The sequence below is a fragment of the Platalea leucorodia genome (genome assembly GCF_965183815.1).
Source record: "Platalea leucorodia genome assembly, chromosome: 16".
NCBI lineage: Eukaryota > Metazoa > Chordata > Aves > Pelecaniformes > Threskiornithidae > Platalea > Platalea leucorodia.
In genome coordinates, this window is record NC_138838.1 from 6,817,090 (window position 1) to 6,843,227 (window position 26,138).

The window sequence follows — 26,138 nt, forward strand, 5'->3', positions numbered from 1 at the left end:
CGTGCCTCCTGGTGGCATCCACCCATCCGTCAGGCTCCAGCATAGGGGATGGGGCGAGTGGGGGGTCCCTGCAGCCCCCCTGCCTGCAGGGGAGGGAGATGGGCTGGGGGTGCCAGGCAGGGCCTCTGTGTGTCCCCCCCAGCCCCTCTGCCTGTGCCTGTGCTGCCCCGGGCACCGCACTGCAGCGCCCAGACCCAGGCACACCTCACGCCCCGTTTTAGGGCTAAATCCTGCCAGGCAAGTGGTGAGGAGGCCCCTGCTCCTTGCTCCTCTCTCTGCCCCTCCAGTGGGGGGGACAGCTCTGGGGGACACTGGCACACGCGCACCCCCCCACGGGCACGGCTGATGCCCAGGGCACCGAGCCCTGCTCCAGCCTGGGGGATCCATTTCCCCCTGCGGGTGGGGAAACTGAGGCCCGAGGGGAGGAGGGGGTCAGGGAGGGGAAGATGTGGGGCTAATCCGGGCTTGGGAGGGCGCTGGGCCAGGCTCAGCTGCGCAGGATCGAGTCCTGCTTCCACAACACCCAGCGCAGTGGCCATCGGCCAGATTTGTCAGCCCAAGCGTGTCTCCGAGGCAAGCAGCCCCGCGAGGGGCATCCGCGGCCCCCTCCCCTCTCCTGGGGCCATGGGGGCCACAGGGGGCAGGGCCCGTGGTGGCTCTCACCTCCCAAAAAGCCACCCCAGCCTTAGCAAGGAGGCCGTCAGGGTGCAGGGGTGGGCTGCTGCCCGCGGGGTGTCCCTGCCTGTGCCGGGGGTGCTCGGGGAGCCCCCAGCCCCTCTTTGCCATGGCCGGGGGCTGCGCCCAGCCCCTTCCCCCGGGGTCCCTGTCCTGCACCCCCGCGGGGTCCCTCGCAGGGCGCGTGAGCCAAGCCATATTTTCGGTTTACGGTTTCCAAGGGAGGGGAGTATTTTTACAGCGTGAGTCACCGCGCGTGGCTTCGAGTGGAAAAAACATGGGGGAGGGAGGGAGGCAGGCAGGCGGGGAGGCACCCACCCGCCCACCCCTCGGGAGCACCCCGGGACCATCCCCACGGCCCCCCAGCCCGGGAGGGCGCACGCCTGCGCCCCGGGAAGGCTGGGAGCCCGGTGAACCATGAACCCGCGGGGATGGGGAAGGCGGCATCTCGCCTTCCCCGTGCTCCGGCCGAAGGGAGAAGGCCCCCGGGATCACGAACAAGGCTGTTCACTCCCGGCCTCGGCTGCCTGCCCCGGCTCCCGAGCCCCGATGGCCAGGGGGAGCCCCCCATCCCACGCAGCCCCCCAGAAACTCGACACACAGGCGATCACAATTAAGCAGCGCTGACGTCAGATCTGTAAGTTTATTTGCTCAATGTACGACGGCTACATAATGACTCACATTCATGATATTCCATCACTGAGGAAAAACTGCTAAGAATGGTCCGTGTGTGAAATAATTCCTTACAGAAACACGGAGTTGGAAAAATAATCACTGATTAGACCTTAAAAATAGTTCACTGCATAACATGACAAAAAGCACAAACAAAGGCTCATTCAAAGAACACAGTCATTGTTCTCCTACACTGTAATAGTTATAATTTCACCATGACGAACACCAGACATTAAGATTAAGCTAACACTGGTGTTTTCTTTTGCTTTTTTTTCCTTTTTAAAAACAAAATCATATATAATTGCATGTCACTATAGCAACATCCATAACAGATCAGTTTGTTACGATCACTATTTGGTAGAGCAAACTTTACCCCCAAAAGAAAAAAATAAATTAAAAAACTTTAAAAAATTTTTGAAGACTATTTTGTCATAGGAATACATAACATCTACAGTATAAGTTAATAAATTTCAAGCTACTGTATAGAAATACGACACTAGCATGCACAATATTGTATCAATAGAGTAATGGAGCAGTAATCATTTCACTGGAGAGACAGTATCATAGGCAAGTGCATCTCTTAAAAAATGAAAGAAACCATTCAAGCTGCTTAAAAATCAAGTCCCTGACCCCCTCTCCATTTTTAGCCCTCTTGTGCCATCTCTCCTGCATAAGTTTCCTGAAGCAGCCAGAGCAAAAGCCGAAAAGAAAAAGGAAGGGAAAAAAAAAAAAAAAAGATAGGTTTTGTAATTCCAGTAAATCACTTCCAAATTATACAGCTGGGACAACACTGCTCACGGGACACGAGGGTCAATCAAAGGAAAGTCAGAAGCCTAAAGAGATCTTCCCGTCCACGGCACGTACCGGCGGCGCGAGCCTCTCGCCGCGGGATGCCGCACACCGTACCGCCGGCGGATGCGCTTGCTCGCTCGCCGCGAGCAAGGCTGGGCAAGACTCCGCGTGCAAAGGCATCCCGGTCAAAAAAAAGAAAAAAAAAAAAGCTTTGCCAGCATCGCCGGGGCAATATGTGGGGGCCGAGCACCGGCCTCGGCTCCGCTCGCTCCCCGAGGAGTCGGGGTAGCGGCTTCGTTTGACTGCGGGGAGGGAGCTGGAGCGACGACTCCCCGTGCAACCCGACAGCAGGAGCGGCTGTACCGTGTGTGCAACACCACGACGCGCTGTTTGCGGACTGACTCTCGAAAGGGACAATGAAAGCCTGTTTCCAAAAAAAAAAAAAAAAAAAAGTAATGCACGAGCGCGGTTTTTCCTTACTGCGCAGCTTTAGGTGAAAAGCTACGTGGCACAGCACTCCGCGAGCCAGAGAACAGCAGTGAACTTCCAACAACGATGTAAAAATAAAAATTAGAAAGAATAAATTTACTCAAAATGGGGTAAATATTACCTGCTAAGCAACTCAGATGCCCCGTCTCCCACCCCCAGCCAGATCAGACAGACTCAGAAAAGATTTTGCTAAGAAGAGAACTAAGTTCCTGGGCTCCCGATGGTTGATAGAAATGTCTATGATTGTAGCTCTTCCCTTGAGGATTTCTCTACCAAATTAGCTTCTAAGCTCCTGAAGTTCACTCATTACACCACAAGCTTCCCCAGGAGAAAGGAAAACGCACCCGGCTTCCCTGGTGACAAACAAGGGAGCCTGGGTGCCGGAGATCTGCTGACAAACCTCATGGTACAGTGGGAGAAAGTCAGGCAGAGTGAAATGGCAGTGCAATCCCTGAGGAAGCAGCTGTGGCACCTTAAATCAGGATGGTCTTTTGAAATACCAAACACAGTACATGACATACAGACCTGAATGCTCTTTTTTTTTTAATTTTTTTTTTTATTATTTTTTATTTAAGTGGCATTTTAAGTTTAAACACTTCCCCCTTGTCTAATTAAGTTCTTAAACCTTTTGCTGTGGACTTAAAATAGTTGAAACAGCCGCTAGCCAAGCACCTGTTAAGCTGTTGACCAAAAAACTAGAGCAGCTTTGATGTTCCTCGGGCGGGCGGTCTTCTTGCCTTGGGCGACACAGAATAGCTAAAGCCAGTCCACAGGCAAGGACTGATCAGGAAGGCAAGCCAAAAGAACTAGCAAAAGAAAAAAAAAAAACAATCAAAGGCTTGATGTCATATGGCTGTAATGTAGAAATACTGTAAACTGCAATTTAGTGTTAATACTGTAAGCTACCCTAATAAATATCTAAACCAAAAAAAAAGAAAGATTGGATGGCCTAAATCCTAGGGCTTTGCAAGCCCCGAATTCTTTATTTTTTTTTTAATTCCTTCTCAATTTGGGGATTTTAAGCTACGCCCTGCCAGGCAGAGCGCTGCAGAGAGACGCCCCGCGAGGTGGTACGGACACACGGCACTTGGACTGAAGAAACAAACGCACGAAGCCTTACTGGAACCACAGAACTCCCCCTTTTTTTTTTTTTTTTGCGTTGCTTTCCTTAAAAACGAGGGCCATTCCATCCACGCGAATTCATCTTAAAACCCTTTTATTTCTAGCGATAAAGTTAAATTAAAGACAGCTCCACTTGTATTAATAATCTACAGAACAGTCCATATGCCAGTGAGGCTGCTATTCCATACCAGCACAGCCAGCCTGACTTCCACTAGTGGTGTTTTGGCAAAAATGTCAACGAGGCAATCAAAGACAGGTTGTGGGGGGCCTCCCTGGGAAGGTGTCCCCTCCCTTTCCCTCCCCCACCCCTGACCCCCCCCCCACTCGTGGGAAAAAAATAAAGACTGCAGTAGTTAGCATCAGCGTGCGGCTGCCAGTCCATCGGGGGGGTCTAGTTGTTGCCTTCTCCACCGTCGTCGTCTTGCTGATCGCTCGTCCAGAGCGTTAGGTTGTCGCGGAGGAGCTGCATGATGAGCGTTGAGTCCTTGTAGGAGTCCTCGTTGAGGGTGTCCAGCTCGGCAATGGCGTCGTCGAAGGCCGTCTTGGCCAGGTGGCAGGCCTGCTCCGGCGCGTTCTGGATCTCGTAGTAGAAAACCGAGTAGTTAAGCGCCAGACCGAGCCGGATGGGGTGGGTCGGCTGCATGTGCTCCTTGCTGATCTCATGGGCTTCGCTATAGGCTTTCTCCGAAGACTCCACCACGGTCGCTCTCTTCTCGCCAGTGGCCACTTCAGCCAGGTAGCGGTAATAGTCCCCTTTCATCTTCAGGTAGAAGACTTTGCTCTCGTACTGCGTCTCGCTGCAGTTCTTGATCAGGTAGTTGTCCAGCAGGCTCAGCACATCCTGGCACACCGCTTCCAATTCCTTCTCGATCTTCTCACGGTAGGCCCGGACCATTTCTATCTTCTTCTCGTTTCCATCGGCAGAGGTCTTCTGCTCAATGCTACTAATTACTCGCCAAGAGGAGCGCCGCGCCCCCACCACATTTTTGTAGGCAACGGACAACAGGTTCCTCTCTTCGTTGGACAGAGGCTCGTTCAGCTCCGTCACCTGCATCGAGAGAGGGAGAGAGAAAAGAGACACTTCGGTTAAGCCCCAGTCGCTTGACGTTCCCATCACATGTTCGGGTGCTCCCGCACATCTCTAGCGAGATGCGGGAGAAGGCAGCCGGCTCGCAAAGTCATCTCGCATCCACTCCCATCCCAGAGGGAGCCGGCTGGGAAATCACACCGTGGTCCGGTCCCCCAGCAAGAGGGGTGGGTTGGGTTTTATTCGAGGTATTCTCCATCCCTTAGAAGGTCAATGCTTTCCAGAATGAGAAAAATCCTCTACGAAAGAGATGCCTTTCACCCGCGGGATGAGAGTCGGACTTTGTGACGCAGGCGAGAGGGACAGTCAAAGCAAGAGGGCGGAGATGGTCTAGGGTTACGAGCTAGCCGCATGGATTAACAATACCATAGCTACGGGGTGTTCATCTTTTCCGTTTCCCATAAGCACAGGGCATGCTTCTGAGATGCCTAAAGAATACGTTAGATGTTAAAATTACAGCTGCCTAAGGCATCTGCACTGATAAGGACTTAAAAGCTCACATGGCAAGAGTATGTTCTTCCCACACAGGATTTTCTTCATTGAGCATAACAGCATTAATGCACAGTATCACTTCTACCTGCCTCACGTGCTGCGGCAGAGGGATTAAGGAGACGACGGAGCACAGAGCCATCTCACAAGGCGGCTGCCAAACGCTGCCTCGGCTGGTTCAGTTACTGGGAAGCGTCACGCTTGATATTGCAATAATCCCATTCCAGCTCCCACAACCCCGTCGCTGGCTGAAGCCACCCGGGCAGCGCCTCCGGCAACAGCGAGGCAGCCGGCCAAGTGCTGCACCAGCCCTGCCGTACGGGCAGCAGGCAGCTCGGGAAGGGCTCACATCCCCCCCCGTCTCCGTGCTGCGCCCCATACGTGGGTCTCTGCACCCCTGCAGCAGGTGCAGCAGCTCAGGATGCTGCGGCAGCCAGGCTGCTCCATACAGCCGCTCAGCTGGGGGAGTTACACCTGCCAAGTGGCACTCCGAGCCTGGATATTCCCTGTTGTCCCCTTCCCCCAGGGGCACACCGCCCCACCACACACACACACCCTGGGTACGGCCACATGGGAAGCGGGCCAGCAGAGCAGGAACCTGTAAGCCTCCTCTCGGCAGTCATTTCTCACAAGGATTAGGTAATGGCTTGGATGTGAAAGGCTTCTGCAAATACTGAGTCATTTTCACAAGCATTTGCAAGGGCAAGGTTTGTTCTGGGCCTAGATAACCACATTTGCGGTGGTGATCAGGAGGCCAAGGGCTCGTGCTGGAAGGTGTAGGATGGCCCAGCCCAGGACCTCATTTGAGTGGCCTGGAATGACTCACCCTCGCTAATACCACATTGACCTGCTCATTGCAGCAACATCCACTCCTGCCTGAAGCTCTCCCTGCAGATGTTCAGGCATGGTCTGGCCAATGCCTTCTCCCAAAACCAAGCTACAGCTAAGCCTTAGTTTCCCACGCAGCAAGCGGAGTACTCTGGTCTCTGATCCAGGCCCCCTCTACTCCTTTCCTCAAGGCAGAGGCAGCAAGAAGAGCCTCCACTCCCACCTTGCGCTGTTGTGCGGACCTGTGCTGCTCCACGAGATGCTCTGCAGCCTGGCGGGGGAAGCAGCAAACAGCCCATCTCCATACAGCAGAGGGTCTTAAACCAGGCACAACCGCCTTCTGTGTCAAGGGTAAAAGATGGCTGAGGGACCAGGGAAATGGGCGCCACGTTAAAGAGGGCAGAGTCTCCTGTGACTATCAGCAGCCGCCACCGATACAGGACAAGGTGCACAGGGCAGCGTGCCAAGGCAGCTCCCAGCTTTCATGCCCCAAGGTAAGCAGGGTGCGCGATGCCCGGGCTATCCGGCGGCTCCCGGCGCCAGCGGACTAACCCACATCCCACCTCTCCCAGCCAGGCTAACAGCGGCTGTTTAACCACACAGCCCTGGGTCGCGTGTGATATGCTGCTTCCCGCAGAGGGGCTGGGGCAGAGGCTCACCCTGCACACAGCCCGACTGCAACGTGCTAAAATACCCTCAGCAAGTCGTTTATATGCTGCTTCCAGGCTGCCTTGCGCTCTAAGTTCAGAGGTCTCTAGTTATCTGTACTTTTACAAGACTTTACAACTTTGAGATGACTCCATTCATTCTTCCCTCTGAGTGACACCTGCACAAACATAAATTAAAGATAACGTGAGGTTAAAGCCATCTTTGAAGGATACTGGAGCTCAGTGAAGGTGCCCCCCTGCCCTAGAGATTATGGGTTGTCTCTCCCTGGAGATATTCAAAACTTGATCAGGTTACTCAGGGTCTTGTCCCATCTAAGTTGCCCTGCTTTGAGTAAGGGAATGGGGACTAGAAACATCCAGACGTCCCAGCCTGACTTACTCTCTTACCTTCCAGCTGCAAGCGGAGTGTCCAACATCGACAGCCATACTACAGGAGACTCACCAACTCCAACAGTTTTGTCTCCTGTTGTTGTGAAGGTTTATAACCACATGAGGTCTTGCTTTTAGCGAGACGCTCTCTGAGCAGAGATACCAGTTTTAAGTGTGGACCAAGCAGGTGACTTTAAAGCTGCCCCACAGCTGAGCCTGCAGATATTTATCATTGCAGAAAGAAGTAGATTTACCTCCTCTCACCAGAAGAGTCTTGCTGGAGGACAGATTTATTAAAACTACAGGGAGTTTCGTAGGATTAGCTTTGCCATAAACACTTTAAATTCGAAGCTATTAAGGATTATGGAAGAAAGTTGCTTGTCAAAATCCTTTCACAAACTCGCTGACAGATGGAAGGTACACCTGTGGAGAAAGCCAATTCCTCCAGGGAGCTGGCAGGGAACTTATGAAAGCAGAAAGGGAACCTTGTTAACCATGTAACTCCTTTCTAGCAGTACCCAGGCTCCCAGTAAGACAGAGCACTGCGGAGAAATGCAGAGGTGTAACATGGCCGGAGACAGGGACCGCATCCCTCAGCACCAGGAGCGGGGAGGGAAGAGGCTGCAATCCTGCATGTATTTCAGTTTGCAACTGAACCGAGAGAGGAAAAAGGAAAACCATCCGGCACTTGCATTCCCAGTAGGAAGAAAATGCAAGATGCCCAGGATACTAGATATGGGACAGCAAGGGTACGCTTAGCTGCCTTAGAGCCACTGGAAGGTGGAAAAGACGTATCCCAGGTTAAGCTGCCTTTGAGGACTGCCATCACCCTGCCTCTTGGTCTGCCCCGAACCTGCCCGCCCCGTCTCAGCGCTCCAGCTAAGGGGCTGCTGCCCGCTTGCCTGTCCCCCCACACTGCAAAGGATGGGCTGGTGCCTTCGCATGATCTGCCACCATGCACGTGGCACTCCAGCATGGGACTGCACCGTCACCCTCGCGCTGCTTTTGCCAACAGCGCTGCACGGGTGAACACCCCAGCAGAAGACCGCCCAGAAACCGCTGCAGCAACTTGTCAAGTGGATGGGGGTCTGCGCCTTCACTGTAAGCCTGTGCTGGCCAACCAAATGCTGATTTTTTCCTTACACTACAGGATACCAACACAAAGTGAGTTCAATCAAGCCAGAGGCTAAACAGCAAGGTCCAATATACTTATAGTATTGCATCAAACACCTCTGCTGTAACATCGATAAGGCAATATCCTGCATTAGGCCTGGGTTAGATTGCAACGGTCACATTACAAACCCTTTCGGAGAATTTTTGCTTATGTTTGTTTCCAGCATCCTGATTAATATTACCAGAACCCTCCCACTTCTTCACTTGGACCCTGGGGGGCATCTCACCTCCCTTAAGAAGAGCAGCACCCTCACATACAGACCAACCTTATGAGCATTCGGTCACCTGATGCCATTCCCAGCACTGTTACATGGAGTTAGAGGCTTCAAATATCCAAAGAAAAAAAAATCTCAGTTTGGCATTAAGAGGGTTTGGCGGGAACACAAAGCCATCAGCCTCTGGCTGGAAGTCTACCTGCTCTCTGGGAAGCTCAGTCATTTTGGAGTTTTACTTCCCTGGTTGACAGCAGAGAAAAGCAGAACTTGCACTGCAAATCTCAGTAACTGTCAAGCCTCGTTTCACCCTTGTGCCCCTGTAGATTAGAGGCGGGGGGTGGCAGGAGATGCATGCAGCTGAAATGGCGTCAAGCCTTGCATGTGGCATAAACAGCCAAGCACAAAGCCACACGCTCACGCGGCTGGAAACTTGATAGATGCGAGTCTTTTAGCTATTCTGAAAAGAGAAAAAAAAAAAAAAAAAGACCTTTTTCACCTTCCTTTCTGCTTCTTCTCCCAAACAAGCCCAGCCACAAGACTGGCTCTTTATTGAGGCAGAGCAGCAGGAGACCCCAGCTGTGCTGCCTCTCATTTCCCTGCTAGTCTGCAGGCAATGGTCTTGCAAGAGCTTCCCCTGTGCCCCGTCACAGCGCGTGGCACACGTGCCAGGAGCCAGACCCTTCGCACACCGCAGGCAGCCCCGTGCTCGGCAGAAGCCCTGCCTAAGGGCAGAAGCAGAGGACAAGACACCTAGCCAGGGAGTGCAGGTCTACACCGGGCTTGGCATGGAGCAGTCTACGCTGACAGGCTTTGGCTTGGAGGCACGCTCCATCGCCAAGCTTGAGGACGCTGCCAAGTTCCAGTCTCACCAGTTCCTGCAGCCTTTGAGGGTGCAGTGTCTGCACCACCAAGACTCAAGTGCCCTGAAGCCACAGGGATAGTCCAACAGCTCCCGTCAGACAAAAACTACTGGAAGTTTAGGGTTTCTACTGCTTGAGAGTCCGGAGGTTTGTACAAATCAAAGCCCTCTGATTTGCAACAAAGCTCTCCAGAGGCAGCACGACCTCAGAGAAGGTTCTCCCGACTTCTCTACCACAGCTGCGAGCCCTGACTCAGTGCTCTGTCCGAAACCTGGCAGGCTCCCGGCATGCCCAAGTATCGCATTGCAGCCAGGGGAAGGTTCAGCCTCATGCGGAGAAGGCAGGGAGCATGCAAAGCTTTACCTGCCCCTAACGTCAAGGTCCATGCTCTCCAAAAGCCCAAGGCTTGGTCCTACTGCACCTCTTTCCAGAAGTGTCCTAATTAGCAGGCTTTTTTGAGACCTACAGAAGAGGTTTGCTCCCAGCCAGCAGCAGGCTAGTTTGCTTACGAGGCTTATTCCAGGACTCTTATCCTTCACTTCTCACCTTGCATCAGTAGGTCTGAAGCAATCATTTCCAAGTACATCATGAAATAATCATTTTTGAGGTCCCTTCAGTAGCTGCAATGGAGATCCATCACAGGATTTAGTTTTACCTGTTTATCCTTATACATGTGGAGTTTTATAACTGAGTGCCCACCCATTTATGGCTCCTACCTAGCTTTGATGTCTTATCTTAAAGCATACAGCAGAGCAAGCTGAGCAGACCCAGAGATTCTTCCCTGGGGAATACCATCAACATTTGACAGTTTAATCCATGTTATAAGCCTTAACGCTTTTGCTTTTCTGATCGCCTAGAATAGATCCCGAGTCTCTGAAGACATTGGACATCTACAAAGGAGCCAGGCTTTCCTGGAGAGAGAGAGAGAAAGAGAACCACGAGAACCTCAAACTGTCCACTGAGAAGAGCTTTTGAACATCACCAGAGCTCCTCTTCCACCAGGGTACACAACAGCCACCTCCTCCTTAGCACTTGTGTTTCCTCTGTTCTATCTACAGCTTCTGCCCAATGTAATTAAGTATGTTATCTCTCAAGAGAAACCCTCGCAATTGCCTTGCTTTCCTTCACACGTGGCTTGTTAGTCACACAGGTCTGGCCTGAAGGTCCTCTTTTCTGTTTCATTTTTTAGAAGGCAAATGTGCTTTTGAAACAATGTTCTGGCCAGAAGTCCCACCACTGAAATTCTTACTTGGTCTGAAGCCACCGGCAAGGGGAGCAACCAGCACGCAACCACTTCAGGCTCAAGCAGCGGATAAATGTTGATGACTACCTGCAGCCATGCCACCTTCCCCTCCGTCTCTAGCCGCTGTCTCGTGGTGGGACCCCACCACCCGTCTGCACGCACCAGACCACCTTCAGCAGCCCAACTGCTGTCATTTTGGAAGTGACATGCCAGAGAGACTGCCTGCTTTTTCTGTCCCCTTCTCACTCCACATCTACCTTCTGAAGAAATGGCTGCCCTCAAGCACATCAAATTGTCACCATTACCCGCTGGCTTGATTACAGTCACGACTAGATGTCGCACAACCTAGTCAAGAATAGCTTCTCCTTGTGCGCTCCAGAGCGAGCTGTCCTATGACACCACCGCAGCAGTCAGAAAGATGCTTTTCTTAAGCACTGTCCTACTTCAACACAAAGTAGGCGTGTGTTAAACTAGACCTAAATCTAAAATCTCACCAGATTTCACTGGTTTGGGTCTTTTTGCCCCTGTACTCTAGCCTTTTCCCCCCATGTCATACTTCCAAAGTGGAAGTCACACCGTAACTACTTCTCTCCTTGCTGACCCCCTCCGCTGTCCTCTCTGCTCACGTTTTATCTCAGCGTGGCCAGGGGGATTTTCAGCTGCAGGTCAAGCCCTTCCTCTCATCTCAGACAAGACCAGAAAAGCACAAGCAGGCTGTGGGCAGAAGTTAGTTCCCCACTGCTGTCTCCTTTGACTGTTTCAGTATGAATAATCATATGCTAGTTCCTGTTTTTTAAGCTGGCAGGGCCAGTTCTCATCGCAGGACAGCAGCTGAAGGCACATGGGATGGTTCTGCCATTACATTTCAAATTGCTCTGAGTGCATCAAGGACCAGCGTCTGCAAAGTAAGATTGTTTATTGCTTGTAGCATAACTGGATCTCAGAGGCTACTTAGGCACTCTAGACACCAATTAGGGTTTCAGCAGGCTCTTACAGTTAACAGCGGCTTTCATCCCTCTCTGCAGCCTTTATTCTTTAAGGCAACTTTGAACCACCCGAGACAAAGTCTTCAAATTGGAAGGGAGACATGAAAACCAAGAGCTCATGTATTTCATTGGCCTCTGTAGCTTAACAACTAAAGCCAAAGTGAATTTTATTGCACTACACATGTTTGATCAGTTCTTGGAGCCTGCAGATCCACTCCACTTTCAGTCTGGCTCTGACGGATTTCAGCTAGAGAAAAAGCAAGTTTCAACTCCTTGGGTCATTCCTGCATGTAAAAGGTCATAAGGGAGCCAAGGCGAGAAAGCCAGTGACAACAGCAGAGCTCTGAGCTGTTCCTGTTCTGCACTTGGTAGCAGCATTTCATGTACCACCCCTTATCTGCAGCACTGCAGTCTCAGCATTTGGTCTAACGGCTCAAGTTTTTCCTGCTGCAGAACACCTGGGTGCCGTCGATTTGCTTCACCACCTTCTTCTGCAGCTTTTGAGATAAGGCAAGCACAAGGAACATCCGCCTGCCTTCCGTACGTAGCTTCCAGGCACATTATTCGACCTTGCAATCTGCCACGGCTATTGAGTTGACAGAGGGCAACCCAGACACATCGCAATAACCAGCTGGAAGGAACAATCCCAGCTTCCCAGCACGGGCATCATCTACACTCTTCAAGCGCATCAGCGTAGAGCTACAAACCATTTCTGAATTAGCATTGCACAGTCTTCCAGCAGGGAGCTGCTCCTATAGCTAGCATCTGCTTTTTGAGCCCTTGAGGAATTATGCCCAAGCTCTTCTTGTCTTCCTTACTAACACCCTGATTCGTGTCAGCCTTACCAACAGACAGGCTATTAAACAAGATGAAAACTGATCATAGGACAACTTGTTTCACTGTCTTGCTGCCACTAGCTGCCTCGTACCTATTAAAAACTCTTGGGAAAAATAATTAATCTCTGTTGGTCTAGTGCCTTCCTGCCACCAGATGGAGAAAGCAGCAAGTCGAAGCACATCAGTCCCAGCATTTAAGAGGACTGTCACTCAGGGCGCATCACACCATCTCTGGCAGATGGGATACCAGCACCTTTGCCTGCTAACTACAACGCAACAGAAGGGACGGCAAGCTATTCCTTCCCCAAGATATGGCAGGCTGGCAAGCGTCATCTGCCCACTTTTGCGTTTCTGCAAGCTCCTTAGCAGCAGCCCAAGATCACCACCCTGCTCTGTCACCCAACAGCCTGGGGAGCTCTCCCGCTCCAGTCTGTTCCCTGCTGATATGCCTTTCCTCCAAGCTTTCTGCAAAGCACATGGAAGACCAGTGCCACAGCATGGCACTGCCATGGCAGCTCAGATGTGCTTCTGGAGCACGCCAAAAGTTTTAGGAGCTCAGAGTAGATCCTTTTGAAAGGAGAATGACAACTCAGTGTTTTCTATAGGCTCTTCTGGGCTGCACTAAACTTCTCCATGTGCGAGTTGAAAAGCTCTTGAAGAGTAACTGCAGCTCTTTCCTCAACAGCATTTCTGTACAAGTTTAGAAACTTGATGGTTTTTTTTCATTCAAGCATTATTCTTCTTCAGAAAAGTCCATCCACTCTCAGGCTTTTTTAGCTGAAGCAGCCATCCATGGGATGACCACTGGTCATTTCTAGAGTCTTAAGACTTGGTCAACATAGGGGACGGCCGACTTTGGGTTGGTTTTTTTTTCCTCCAATTTACAGCAAAACGAAACCAAGCTAGACAGACATCAGGGACTCCAGCACGTAAGGAGAGACACACTAGATAAATGAACCAAGTTTCAAGTGTGGAGGGTGTTTAGTGCTGCTGGGAGCATTAGCTGCTTAAAGACTTACCTCGCAGCTTCTCAGAGTACTAATCTGGCTCAGATATTAGTGCTTTCCTGCTCACCTCCAGCCCCACTGCCAGGCGGTAAGTACCCTGCCATCAGATCATCAAATCCTTCCTGAAGCTTCAAGTGCCAGGCCAACACGAGACACTTGTCCTTAATCATGGCCTCAAAAAATGACAGCATTATGCTGCACCCATGACCTCTATTCAGTCGAACCAAGTAGAGAGAAGGAGACGATGTGCCATGGGCAGGACACACCGGGAAAGGCTGAGAGCAAGTTCTGGCTGCCGAGCGAGCCTGGTCCCAGGGCTGCCAGAGCAGGATGAACTGGGCCATTCTTGGCTGCTTGCATGGCTTCCTCCTGCATGGCAGAGCCGCTGCTGCCACGGCAGCTGGCAAGCCGCTGCTCCAGCCGGATGAAACGGGAGAAGCTGCAACCATGCAAACAACTCCCTGCAGCTAGCGCATAAGCTTTTAACCGCTTCGTGTCATTACCCCAAACACTTTGGGAAAGCCTGCTTGTTGCACATCAGGGCAAGGTTCTGGAAATATTAAAAAAAAACCACCATCACCACCAAGATTTTTTGCTCTAGGTCTTTGGTCTGCAGAACCAGCAGTTCCTTGCAGTGTCTGAAACATGTTTTACCAGATTAAGCAAGAGACTTTCCAGAACACCCAGGTGGACTCCAGCATGCCAGCTCCACCATAGGTTTAATTTCCGCATCAGCGAGTAAAGTTATTATCCCTCCAGATGCATTTTACCCTCCTACTGCTTCAGGGATTTCAGGCTTGATCTTACACACCTCTAACGAAGACAATTTTATTTAATTTCTTAAATGAACTTGCAGAACAGAAAGTCAAGATTTTGCTCTGGCAGCTTTCTGGAGCACTGCAGCCAATTTTAAATTATGAGGAGGGTCACTTTACTATTCTAGATCTGACTGTGGATTTAACTACCCTCGCCTGGCTCCAGCTATCTCCTCCCAGCCCTCTTTTGAAGCCCAAAGGACTACTACCACAGATTTGATCTCAGTTCATCACAGGTGACAGAGCCCCTCAGGCGCCGACATCTTGACACCACCAAATGCAAGAAGCCAAGCTCCCAACTTCAAGGTAATGAAATATTCATCCCACGTAACAAAGCCCAACAGCATAAACAGGCAAAGCTCCAATGCCTTCCTCAGCTGGGTGTAAATCAAAGGCTGTTAATCTTCCCCAAGTTCTCATTCACTGCTGAATACTAAGCATTAGTCTTTTACAAGTGCAGATCTCCTAGAGCAGTTCTTGAGTATCTGTTAGCATACAGCACAGCAACAGCTTCTCCAACTACTATTAATAAACTTTATGCTGCACCACAACTGTCCAAACAACGTGTCCATCAGCAGCCTCATTAACACTGAAGCTGAGACTTCTCGCTGGTATTTTTCTAGAGCCTTGCTGAAACCATCTTAGAGAGGAATCAGAAGCATACTGACATGCCAAGTAGTTTTGCCTGGTACATAGGCAAAGATACAGCCCAAGCAAGCCAACCCATCCTGTAAGATCAGGGGGAATTTGCAAACAATTAAGGAATGTACTTTGAGTCCCTGCAGACTTGCATTCGTCCAAGTGCAGCTGCCTTAAACACCCATAGACTGACTCAATTCTAACATCTCCTTTATAGAAGAAAAACATTAAGTACTCTAATCCCTAATCTGGGGATCACTTTAAGGGAATCTCATGCCATCATCAGTGTCATGTTCTCTAGTTACTCTCCAACTGCTATTAACTAATGCACTGCCCTTGGTCACTAGATCGCTAGTTTTGAGCCAAAAATCAGGTTTGTTTAATACCTAATTGAGTTTGTGCTGGGTCATTCCTGAGATGTGACTAAATCTGGGTTAGCACAGAAAAACCTGAGATCAGGGGAAGTTTGTACTTAAATAGGCAGACAAAGGCTTTTGTTTCACCAGCTACACGAGAGCACTGCTTTTGAGAGACAGTCAGGGTTTCCTGCAGCCCGAGGATTGCTGCCTCATCATTTCAGTGCTGTCTTCCAGAATTCACCATTTCTGAGCGTTTCCAGACCCCACCAAGCAAACCAGCACTGCACCCAGGGTGAGACTCCTGGGTGAACATCAAGCCCTGCGCCCCACCAGCCCCGGCAGCTCCCAGGGCTCTGACCCACCGGAGGGGCTGGAGAGATGCGGCAGCTTGGGTTTGCCGTCATTGTGCACTCGGAGAAGCCGGACAAAGCCATCCCGCTGCTGAGCTCCTCCCCGAGGCAGGCTCCCCACCCAGAGCCACGGGTAGGAATCCAACATCTTGACAGCTGGACTCGAGAGTCACGCCTCTTACTCAAAAAAAAAAATAATCTAAAGAGCAGAATTAAAGTCCTTTTGTCACTGTTTTCCTTCATTTTAGGATGGGAGGAGGGACTCTGCTCATTCGATCAAGCAGCCAGGGGAATGAACTAGAGAAAGCTGGCTACAACAGCACTGGCCATGCCCGGCCGAGGAGATGACATACCACCAAGTTACACAAACCCCACAGCCAGCTGGTCGCGGGTCCATATCCTTCCCCTTTCCTGCTTGCTCCAGACCAAGTACAGATTTGTGAAGTCCCCCACAGCTGCTCAAAGCTGCTCCACTTTGGAGGGGGGAAGGTGGGAGGCGGCAGAAGCAGAGACCAGGAGGGACCTTGGCGGTGATGGTGCTGATACCACCCGCATCCTGCACAGGAGGGCACGGCCATGCTCCCTCGCAGCCTCCCTCGTCTTGCAGGGTCCTCCGCCGCCCATGTGTAAATGCATAGTGAGTTCAGACCGCATTGTGCAAGTCGTGGGCTGGGTTCTCACAAAGCCATTTTGTCTCTACAGGGGAAGAGGAGTTCCCCCATCTGCAAAGACCAAAAGCCGCACAGGCAGGAGCACAGGCAGAGCCTGGCAGCCAGCAGCCATGGCAGAGCACGTTATCTAAACACCGTCAGCGTGAAACCGGCCGTGGCTATTTATCTGAACAGCACCCTGAAGTCAAGCTGAAGGTTTCAGAGGTCAAACAACAAAACCACTGTATCTTCACCAGTACAGCAACAAATTCACAGCTACTTCCCCTTCGTTTTAGCAGGTGCTAAAACGGGTTTCCAAGCTATCGCTTTCCAGCAGCGACCATCACTTGCAGAAATGAACTGAGTAAATACTTGCTACTGGTTTCATGAAATTTTTGCTTTCCTGACATCAAATTGCCATTTGTCTTCAGTCACGTGAATGTAATAGGAGGGAGGGAGACTTCAGCCAACGACAGGTTAGGTATCTTTCCAATAAAGAACAGAAGTTGGTTAAGGTTTTCAGCCTTCCAGAAAGAAATAATGAAGGCCTGGAGAGCAAAGGAAAGAGGGTCTGAGCTGGCTCCAAACCAGTTTGCAGACAAATACTCCTAACAGCATTAGCTTTGGAAAAAAGCTATCTTGAGTTACAGGGCACTGAAGCGTAGAAGAGCACCCAGAAGCATCAAGGGTGCACCAGCTATCCAGAGATGGGCAAAGCCCTGCATCACAGCTTTGCCACGGTGAAGTAGAAGATGACGTATCAAGACTGTCAATGGAGAAGCGCTTGGGAAGCCAGACAAATCCTGTTTCACCATGCTTTGTACTGCAGTTATTCCACTATGCATTCACTTTTCACCATCAGTCACGGGGCAGGAGGTGGAACTGGGCAGAAAAGCAGGAGGCAGCTTCAGATCTGCAGAGTCCTAAATGCCCCAGACACCGACCCTACTGAGAAAAGGCTGCCTCAGGTCAGACCGTAGGCATTTTCCAACCCCCTCTTTCTCTGTGCCTGCCTCTGAGCAGCCTGGTGACTGGCTGGGATACACCAAGCAGCTAGCTCTAGTCTGAACTAGTCTGACAGTCCTTTTTGCTCTTCCCTGCCAGACTGGTATCGAGCTCCCAACACACTACTCACCTCTGCCAAGGGAGAGAAGCAGCACCGACGAGTTCAGCAGCGCTCTGCATCCAAGGACATGTCTGAGCTCAGACAAGGCCACCTCCCAAGAAGCAGCTAGTTACTCAAGCACTGGCAGTTGGACACACGAAAGCTTGGATTGTTTATTTTTCCTAAATAGGTACCCTTGCACACAACTTTCTATGCGTTTGTTCGCACATGATTTACTTGGCGTGAAGCTGCTCAAAATAGAAGCTGAAGAGCTGTAGAGTTCATGCATTATACCCTGCCAGATACATCGCCATCCATGGAGGCTTCTCCAGATGCAAAGTCATGGCTACCACTCTCCTCTCCCAGCCCCTGCTCCATCAGCTGCACCCTAACACATGTTTCTTCTCGTATCCTCAAGAGTCACAGCTAGTAGATCAATTCCTAACTACAGGTATGCATCAATCAAATGATAAACGCGACAAGCACATCTCATCTTCTCTGATGCCTCGTGGCGTGAAGATCTGCACACTCAATGCCTCACCCTACCCAGATTTGCAATTCCACAACACGCAGACAGGCCAGCTGGCATGTGCTCACTCATGTTGGCCCAGAGCGTTTACTGAGCCCAAGGGAGCACAAATTCTTTAGAGATTTAAGACAAGACTGTATCCAAGCTTAAGTGACTGCTCACCAGTACAACGATACCAGAGGCCACTGACCACACAAGCTGACAAAGCTCCCACCATGTGCATTTTGCCCTTGCAGAGTCCTTTCATCGGCACAGCTTAAACCCACCCCGAACGGCACGTACCATCCCATCCCAGCATTTCAGCAGAAGAGCGGCTTGCTGGTACAGCTGGAGTCCTCCACCTATGCACCATCCGGTGCACACTGACATCTTTCTCCACCTCAGTCCTAACTGTGCTTCTTCCAAGCATGTGACACCCCAGTATGGAGTGGTGCAAATATCAGGCTCTGAAAATCCTTGCACTTATGATTGCGAAGAGGCTTGGGGTCACCCACCAGCCTGGGAACAAAACCCTGGTCCAGCCCAGGCCTCCCCATGGGCTACTGGGGACCATCAGGTCACTCTTACTCCACCTTCCTGATCTTAAGTTCTGCGAGGCTGAGACTTCTTATTCCTACCCAGAAAGCCAAGCTGACCATGCTCCTGACCATCTCTAACGCTGTTGGACCACACACAAGAATGAAAACAGCTTAAAATTAAGCGGTCCAGCAATACACAGTGAAGAAGAGATGGGGCAGAGGAAAAAAATATGATGGGGAGCCTCAAATTGAGGAAAAATCTTCCTTCTACCAGCAACAGAAGGCGAGGAAGAAGCACGTTCCTCATCTCCCCTGATCACAATCCAGATCCCAGAGAATGGCCACGGGTAGTGCCAGCCATCACCCAGCGGTAGGAGGCAGAGCGATACAACACAATTACCTGGATAACCCTCTCTTCTCTTGCAAACACCATCCAGCACGCTCATGAGAACTGCTAAGAGGATGCCAAACGACATCATCCAGTTCAGATGAGAACAAAGTGCGTACGCTCCAGAGGTGCAGGAGTTTTCAATTCAGAAAACACTTCTGGAGCTGAAGTTCTGTGGTTGCCCTTAAATTGCTGTTCCTGTAGCTTCTGGCAAGCCCAGGTTCACATCACCAGTGCCCAAAGAGTCTATTCCAGCGAGCAACTTTGGGATCAGCTGGTGAACAAAGCTTGGGCAGATAGGGCTTGTCCATACGTATTATGAAACTTATTTGGTGTTCAGAAAAAAAAAAAGTCTCCTGTGAGCCAGCCATCTTGAACCACAAGAAGCAGCAGTGCAAGAAAGGGGGGGGGGGGAAATCAAGACAACTCCCACCAACCTTTTTGCACTTTCAGGGCTAGCCACCACCCAAAAGATCTACTGGCTAAGCCCAAAACATCTAAGGGCTCTTGGAGAGCCCTTGCCCAAGAGCTTTACTGCTTCCACGTACCCCAGGCATCTGCAGAGGATTCAACAGCTATATTCTCCATCACAGTCTCAATATCACTTTCATTTAGTTCAAAAAGAGCTATTTCTAATCAAAGACACACCTGGCTGTTACACTTGGCCAACTGAGAGAAACCCAGCGCGGTCTCACAAGTCAGGGGCTTTTCCTAAAGCTCATAGATAAAGACTTACCAGGAGCTTAAAGGGGAATTTGTAAGAGCTGGAGCTGCTGAAGACTCACCAGTTAATATAGTTAATGTGTGCAGTGCCCACTGTACTCGTGTACAGGGCGCGTTGCTACCTGTCTGCGGCGTAATTGCAGATGTGCAACTCAGCCTACCGCTACAAGATCCTGAGGCCGATTTACGCAGAGACAACCCACGCCGTGAACCGTTACGAGGTCGGAAGCACGGCAGGATGGCAGCTCCTGACAGCAGCCATCCTGCCCTGACCCCGCAGACCTCCGGGAAGGAAGCCCTGCTCATGAGTCATGCTGTCTCAGACCCCCACCACCATCACTCACGTCTGAGCAAGCCCTCACTGCTAAAGGGTGAGAAGGCTGCTCCTCTATGTGTAAGAGCAGGTCAGGGAGCATGAAGCCACGCAGCCCCACGCTGCAGTGGTCCAGGAGGCATCATGAGGCTGAGCAGCATTCAAGATGCCTGCACAAGGGGCAGCAGCAAGAGCATCGATGCAGTCATTAGATGCCAACATACCCTCTCCACTGGAAATGGTTTCTCCAAAGCCTTCCCCAGCCCCCCTGGGAAGCGCTACTACAGCAGCTCGCACTCCTTGCTCCCTTCCTACCATCACAGATGGCCTGCCCAGCACTCCTCCTGGAGAAGCCTTTCCACCTCACCCTTTTGTCTCGTCTATGCTGCAAAGCAGAAAGCAGCTAATCATCCCCGCTCCGCTCCCCTGGGACTCTCCAGATAGGAGGGATTTGTGTTACTCCCCCTCTTCCCAAGGGCGAGGCCGCTATCTGTGCTAACCTGGTCAATGGATGTGGAGGCTGATAGCCTGCCAGGCTGGTGAGCAACATGGCAGAAGCCCACACACCCCGTGCCAGGGAAGGCCTGTGGTTCCCCACGCTCGCTCTCCTCCTCCACCCACAACAGCCATTTACTGCACACCAAGAGCCAGTCATGTCTAAAGCCTGGGCAGCAGCCGCCTGCTTTTCAACATCTCCCACGTTCACTCTTCCACGCCCACCACCACCACCGCAGCTGATGGTCCTCACATGCAGCACAGCCACAGCCCCGCCGCAGAGGCTGGGTCCCCGAAGTCATGCAGCCAGGTCCCCTCACAGGGGACCTTCAGGTGAGCGCAAGGACTGCCATATGGTCCCATATCTACACGGTACATAGGTGCAATATAATCATCCTCCCCCCACCCTTTTTAGGCGACTTATTTCCTGCAGAAGTTATTGCAATTATCTTGCTTGTCCACCTGCGCATCCCCCACACCCTAAAGGTCTACGGGGAGGCACGTGCTCTGCTCCCCAGGCAGCACCCGCCGGGGGCTTGGCAGGGCTCCACCTCCAAAAAGCCTCCAGCAGCATCGCCACTCCCCAGCTAATGGATATCGATCCAGAGCCCTGGCACTGGGTCTGATGGTAAACTCTTCGTCGAGCTGAACCAGACAAAAAGGCAGCTCGCTTCAACCACAGGCACTGCGGGCAGCAAACCCCTGGTGAGGGCAGGGAGCTAGGAAGGAAACTGCTGATGCTGCTTGGGAGGGCAAGCCCGAGCCCAATGCCTGCCTGATGGCCAGTGGGCACGGCCACCACCCCGGGGACCAGCGGGGATCCTTCCTACTCTCCAGCACATTATAGGGCTGACCGTACCCCCAGACAGGGCTGAGGTGACAGGGGACATGACCAAGGTCACGCAGCTGCACCCCGGGGCCGATGGGCCCAGCCCTGTCACCCTTCCCGGGTGCGGCATCACCTTCTGCTCCCTCCAGCAGGCGAGGGGACCGTCCACTGTGTTTTACCAAGACACCCCAGTAAACCTGTCACGTTCAGGGGCTGAAGGAGCAGTCCTGCTCCTGCAGCAACAATGCAACTGCATGTACAAGTTAGGGGCACTGGCGGCTGGCACTTGCAGCAAGGAAGGAGCTAGAACTTATTATATATAATAATATTATTTGGAAGAAACTATTGTGATCCAGAACCTCACTGTGGCAAACAGCACTGGGTGAGTCAGCAGCCAGCAAGAGCCCCGGTACAGCATTTCCATTTTAAACCATTAAAATGGCCATTCAGCACAGGCTCCTGAGCAGGCAGGGCCGAGGCTTGCTGAACGATGAGCCCGGCTGCCATGTCACCACCCGTGAGGCCACCACCAAAAATGCCACCGTGAGATCAAGCCGCAGGAAAATGAACCTCTTTTATGCACATCATTACCACACCAGGCTTTAAAGAAAAGCCGTCCGGCATTTCTCAGCACAGCGTTAAGGCAGCCAGCAGACAGCTAGCTTTAGAGGGCAGGAGACAAAACGGCGACGACCACGGGAATGCTTCTGCATCACCTTAGCTAGACGCAGCCTGCATGCTCTCTGCTACCACCTGGGTGCATTGCAGCTTGGACCATCGCATATGACATCACTAGGCGTTGCTACGGAAATGAGTGCGAGGTCATCAGCCTCCTGCACAACTGGAGCTGGGGGATGGGCGGCACACAGGACGGTGACAGGGATAACCGAGTGTGACATGCCCATCACCGCCGGACCGACCGCGCCGGAGTTTGGGCAGCATCGTGCAGAAATGAAGAACAAAGCTCTGCCTTTTGTTTGCTGTCGCGGGAGGCGTCAGCACTCCCGCTGTGAATCATTTTCTTACGGCCAAACTACATGGCAACTGATAAGCGGCATTAGCCCAGGTTACTGTTTCACCAGGGCCAGTAAGGACTAAAAGGAAAAAACGTATATATAATCTCTAACAACACCTTTGGTTTAAACACCGAGCCTGGGTAGGCAGGCTAGGGAAATCTGACTGGTGGAATACTGCAACACGACTGTGCGTCCCAGGCATATCCCTGTTGGCTTTGTCATAGCGGCTGTATTATCCGTAGGAAATGAGCTGTAGGATCTGCTCACACAGCAGGCTTTGCTTTAAAATGAATAGATGCCTTTATCAAAAAATGGTATAAAAGCCATAGTGCAGCAGAGGAATAGCCCGGTTGGTTTAATATGATAATATCTTGTTCCGATTATCTGTATTTCATTTCTTGATAAGACATCTCCTCCCTCCCCATTCTCGGGCTGTGACAGTTTTGTCTGTTTGATAAATGCAAGGTTATTGACAAAATGGTGCAATATGGGCAAACAGAGCTGCACCCACGGCAGACTGCGACATTCCTAGATCAGCATTCACTTTTCATCAGCCAGGGAGGACACCCCAGCTCCTCGCAAAGGTTCAGACCTGACTAAGAAGACAAACATAAAGAACAGTTTTCCCCTTTAAAGCACCCCCTCCCTCCCTCCACCCAGTCTAGCCTCTCTGCAATATGACAAATGCAGAATCTTCTGGAATGACTTGATCCTGCCTCCCACGATTGCTTTGTTTGCAAGATCAGATCAGAGATATGGTTTTTTTTCCCTTCTTATATTGTCAAAATGTCAGTATTGAAGGGGAGCGTTCAGTGTCACAAATCAGATCAGCCTGCTATATGCAGAGTCTTTATTTTAAGAGCGTGAAATGAATACAACATGACTCAATTCATAAATCTCCAACCAAGTGCAGTAAAAATATGAGCTTTGGCAGCGAAAGGGCTCCCGATCTTTGGGGTCACGAGCACACACCAGCCTCGCTGACCGCGCGCGGGAAGGGATGCACGGGAACGACGGGGGGCTATTTCGGCAGCGGGGAGAGGTGTGTGCGCGCAAACCCCCCCCCCCGCAGGGTTCCCCGCAGCCTCGCCCCGCGGGGCTTGGCGGTCCCCCCCCCCGGGGAGCACCGCACCCCAGGGCTGCCTCCTCTGCCCCCTGCGCTGGCGATGGGGGCACGGGAGAGGGTGCGTGGAGCAGGGTGGGGGGCCTGGCGTGGGGGGAGAGAAGGGGATGGGAGGTGATGCGTGGGGCAGGGGAGAGGGTGTGCGGGGCAGGGTGGGGGGCAGCAGGGCGGGGGAGGGAACGCACGGGAGCTCTGGGGCAGGGGAGAGGATGCGTGGGGCAGGGTGGGAGGCTCTAGGGCAGAGGAGAGGGGTGCGTGGGGCAGGGGGGAGCCCCAGAACAGGGGAGCTGATGCGTGGGGGGGCTCTAGGGCAGGGGATGGGGGTCGGGAGAGAGCGGGGTGTCCCTGGGCGGGGAAAGGCGAAGGGAGCGGGAGCCGGCGGGGGGTGTCGGGGGCAGCACAAGGACCGGAGCCGCAGGGAGGGACGGCGAAGGGGGCGAGGGGCCGGGGCCCGCACACCCCCGCGGCGCGGCTCCCCCCCGAGCCCAGCCCAGCCCCGGCCCCGGCCGAGCCCACCACCCACCGCGGGGGGCAGCACGGGAGGGGCGAGGGGAACGCGGACCCTCACCCCCGAGCCCGGCGGGGTGCGGGTGAGAGGAGGGAAAGCCGACGGACACGGGAGGGGACTCACGTTCTTCATGGCGGCCGCCATGTCGTCGTATCGCTCGGCTTGCTCGGCCAGCCGGGCCTTCTGCACCAGCTGCTCGCGGTCCACCATCTTCGCGGGGCCGGGGGAAGGGCAAAGGAGGCTTGCGGGCTCCGGGAAGAGGAGGAGGAGGAGGAGGATAAGGAGGAAGGGCGGCGACGGGAGGAGGAGGAGGAGGAGGAGGAGGGCGGCGAGCGCACGGGCGGGCGGCGGCTGCTGCGGCTGAGGCGACGGCGGCGGCTGCACCCGGTGCTGTGCGCGCGCCGCGGGCCACCACAACCCCCCTGCGCCCGCCCCGCCCCGCCCCGCCCCGCCGCCCACCACCCTCGCGCGGGGCACGACGGGAGATGGAGTCCTCGGGGGGGTGCGGCGGGAACCGCCGCACCCCCCCGAGGACTCCATCTCCCGTCGTGCCCCGCGCCTCAGCGCCACACCGCCCCCCCAGGCCCCGCCCCCGGCCCCGCGGCCCCGCTCTGCCCCGCCGGGGTCCCGCCCCGCCCCGCCCGCGGGGTCCCGCCTCTGCCCGTGCTGATTCACCGGGAGCGGCCCGGGGGGGCGGGGGACGGCGGCGGGGACGCACGGGGCTCCCCGCCGCGGGTAGGCCTCGCTCGGAGGGGAGCCCGCTGCCTGCGCGCCCGTGGGGGGCACAGGGCCGCTGATCGACCCGCGGGGGGCCGCGCACGGACCGGGCCCACAGACAGCCCGGGCCCACTCGTGGCACGGACCCCTCACGGACCAGGCCCACGCACAGCCCACACCCACACACACAGCCTGGGCCACTGCAGCCCAGGCCCACTCACCAACCAGACCCACGCACAGCCCAGGCCCACTTAGAACCCAGACCCACTCGCCACCTGGACCCACTCACACAAGCCAGGCCCACTCAAAAACCGGACCCACTCACCACCGAGACCCACGCACAGCCCGGGCCCACTCACAAACCAGACCCACTCACAAACCAGACCCACTCACAGCCTATACCCACGCACAGCCCAGGCCCACTCACAACCCAGGCCCACACACAAACCAGGCCCACTCACAAACCAGACTCACAAAACAGGCCCACTAGCAACCCATACCCACTCACAGCCTGGACCCACTCGCAAACCAGACCCACTCACAAACTAGGCCCACTCACAGCCTTGACCCACTTGCAAACGCCACCCACTCACCACCCAGACCCACTCGCAGCCCAGACCCACTCACAGCCTGGACCCACTCACACAACCCAGGCCCACTCGCAACCCAGGCCCACTCACAAACCAGATCCACTCACAACCTCGACCCACTCACAGCCCAGACCCACTCACCACCCGGACCCACTCACCACCCGGACCCGCTCCCCGGTGTGCCGGACACCATGACGATGCTGGGCCAGGCCATGGTGGCACCGCTCGGGGCACACAACCGACCCCCCCGTTGTCCCCCCGTCCCCTTGCCCCTGCCGCAGGACAGGGTGCCCCCAGCCCACCCGCGGAGGGGAGCAGCCCCACCGGAGAGCGACGCTGGATAAGGGATGAGCGGCCGGCTTGGGAGCGTGGCGCTCGTCAGTAACACATGAAATCAAAGCGCGCATCTGCCTGGGCCTAGCAGAGCTGCTGCTGCGCATCAGGAACTCCATCAGGAGCCATAAGAGATCCCGTTTTCCTAAAAAGCCCGTGGATAAAGTGACGCTGAGAGGACGCTGCAGCGCAGGGGGAAAGGAAAGGGGTCTAACGAACGGAGCCACGCTGATCCCAACGGAAGCGCTTCATCCCCGGGTGTGCCCCAGCGCACGTGCCGTGCGTCCCCGGCCCTTCCCGGTGCCGCTGTCCCCGCGTGGGCGCTTTGGGAGGTGTGGGGACGATCCTGGAGGACTCAGCCGTCCCACTTGCCGATCCCCATGCCCTGTGGTTTTTTTCTGAAACACCAGAGGAACCCTTGGTGGCACTGGGACGTGCCGGTTTCCGCACGGCAATAGCGTGGCCACAGCCTGTTAAAGCCCGTGGGCCGTGGTCTCATCCGAGTGGGTGGGGACAAATTGGTTTGGAAATGCTGAGAGTGCTATAAAGCACGATGACGAGCAACAGCATTTTGGGGTGAGATCTCCATCTTTATTGTGGTTTTAGCACCGCTTTACAAATAACAGA

General features: G+C 53.4%; 1 protein-coding gene across 3 annotated transcripts; it reads right to left on the reverse strand.

Moving 5' to 3' along the window:
- Positions 1–1,299: 1,299 nt before the first annotated feature.
- On the reverse strand, positions 1,300–24,279 carry YWHAG (tyrosine 3-monooxygenase/tryptophan 5-monooxygenase activation protein gamma). Of its 3 annotated transcripts, none has more exons than XR_014230007.1 (3): positions 23,995–24,279; positions 3,301–4,798; positions 1,300–2,563 (listed from the first exon to the last, which is right to left on the reverse strand). XR_014230007.1 is itself a non-coding variant. In XM_082328577.1 (3 exons), exons 2-3 carry the CDS (start codon positions 8,800–8,802, stop codon positions 4,142–4,144), a joined length of 681 nt encoding a protein of 226 aa, XP_082184703.1. In that variant the 5' UTR covers positions 8,803–9,036; positions 23,995–24,083; the 3' UTR covers positions 1,300–4,141. The 3 variants fall into 3 exon arrangements, 2 of the variants coding, with proteins under 2 accessions (XP_082184703.1, XP_082184702.1); XM_082328577.1 differs by adding an exon at positions 8,779–9,036 and having other exon boundaries at positions 1,300–4,798; positions 23,995–24,083; XM_082328576.1 differs by having other exon boundaries at positions 1,300–4,798.
- Between the last annotated feature and the right edge of the window lie 1,859 nt (positions 24,280–26,138).

Bases quoted from the DNA above. Each gene is read 5' to 3' on its own strand.
- YWHAG (XM_082328576.1), bottom strand. From the start codon at position 24,081: ATGGTGGACCGCGAGCAGCTGGTGCAGAAGGCCCGGCTGGCCGAGCAA. The intron at 4,799-23,994 runs GTGAGTCCCCTC...CTCTCGATGCAG, and splicing joins TGGCGGCCGCCATGAAGAAC to GTGACGGAGCTGAACGAGCC.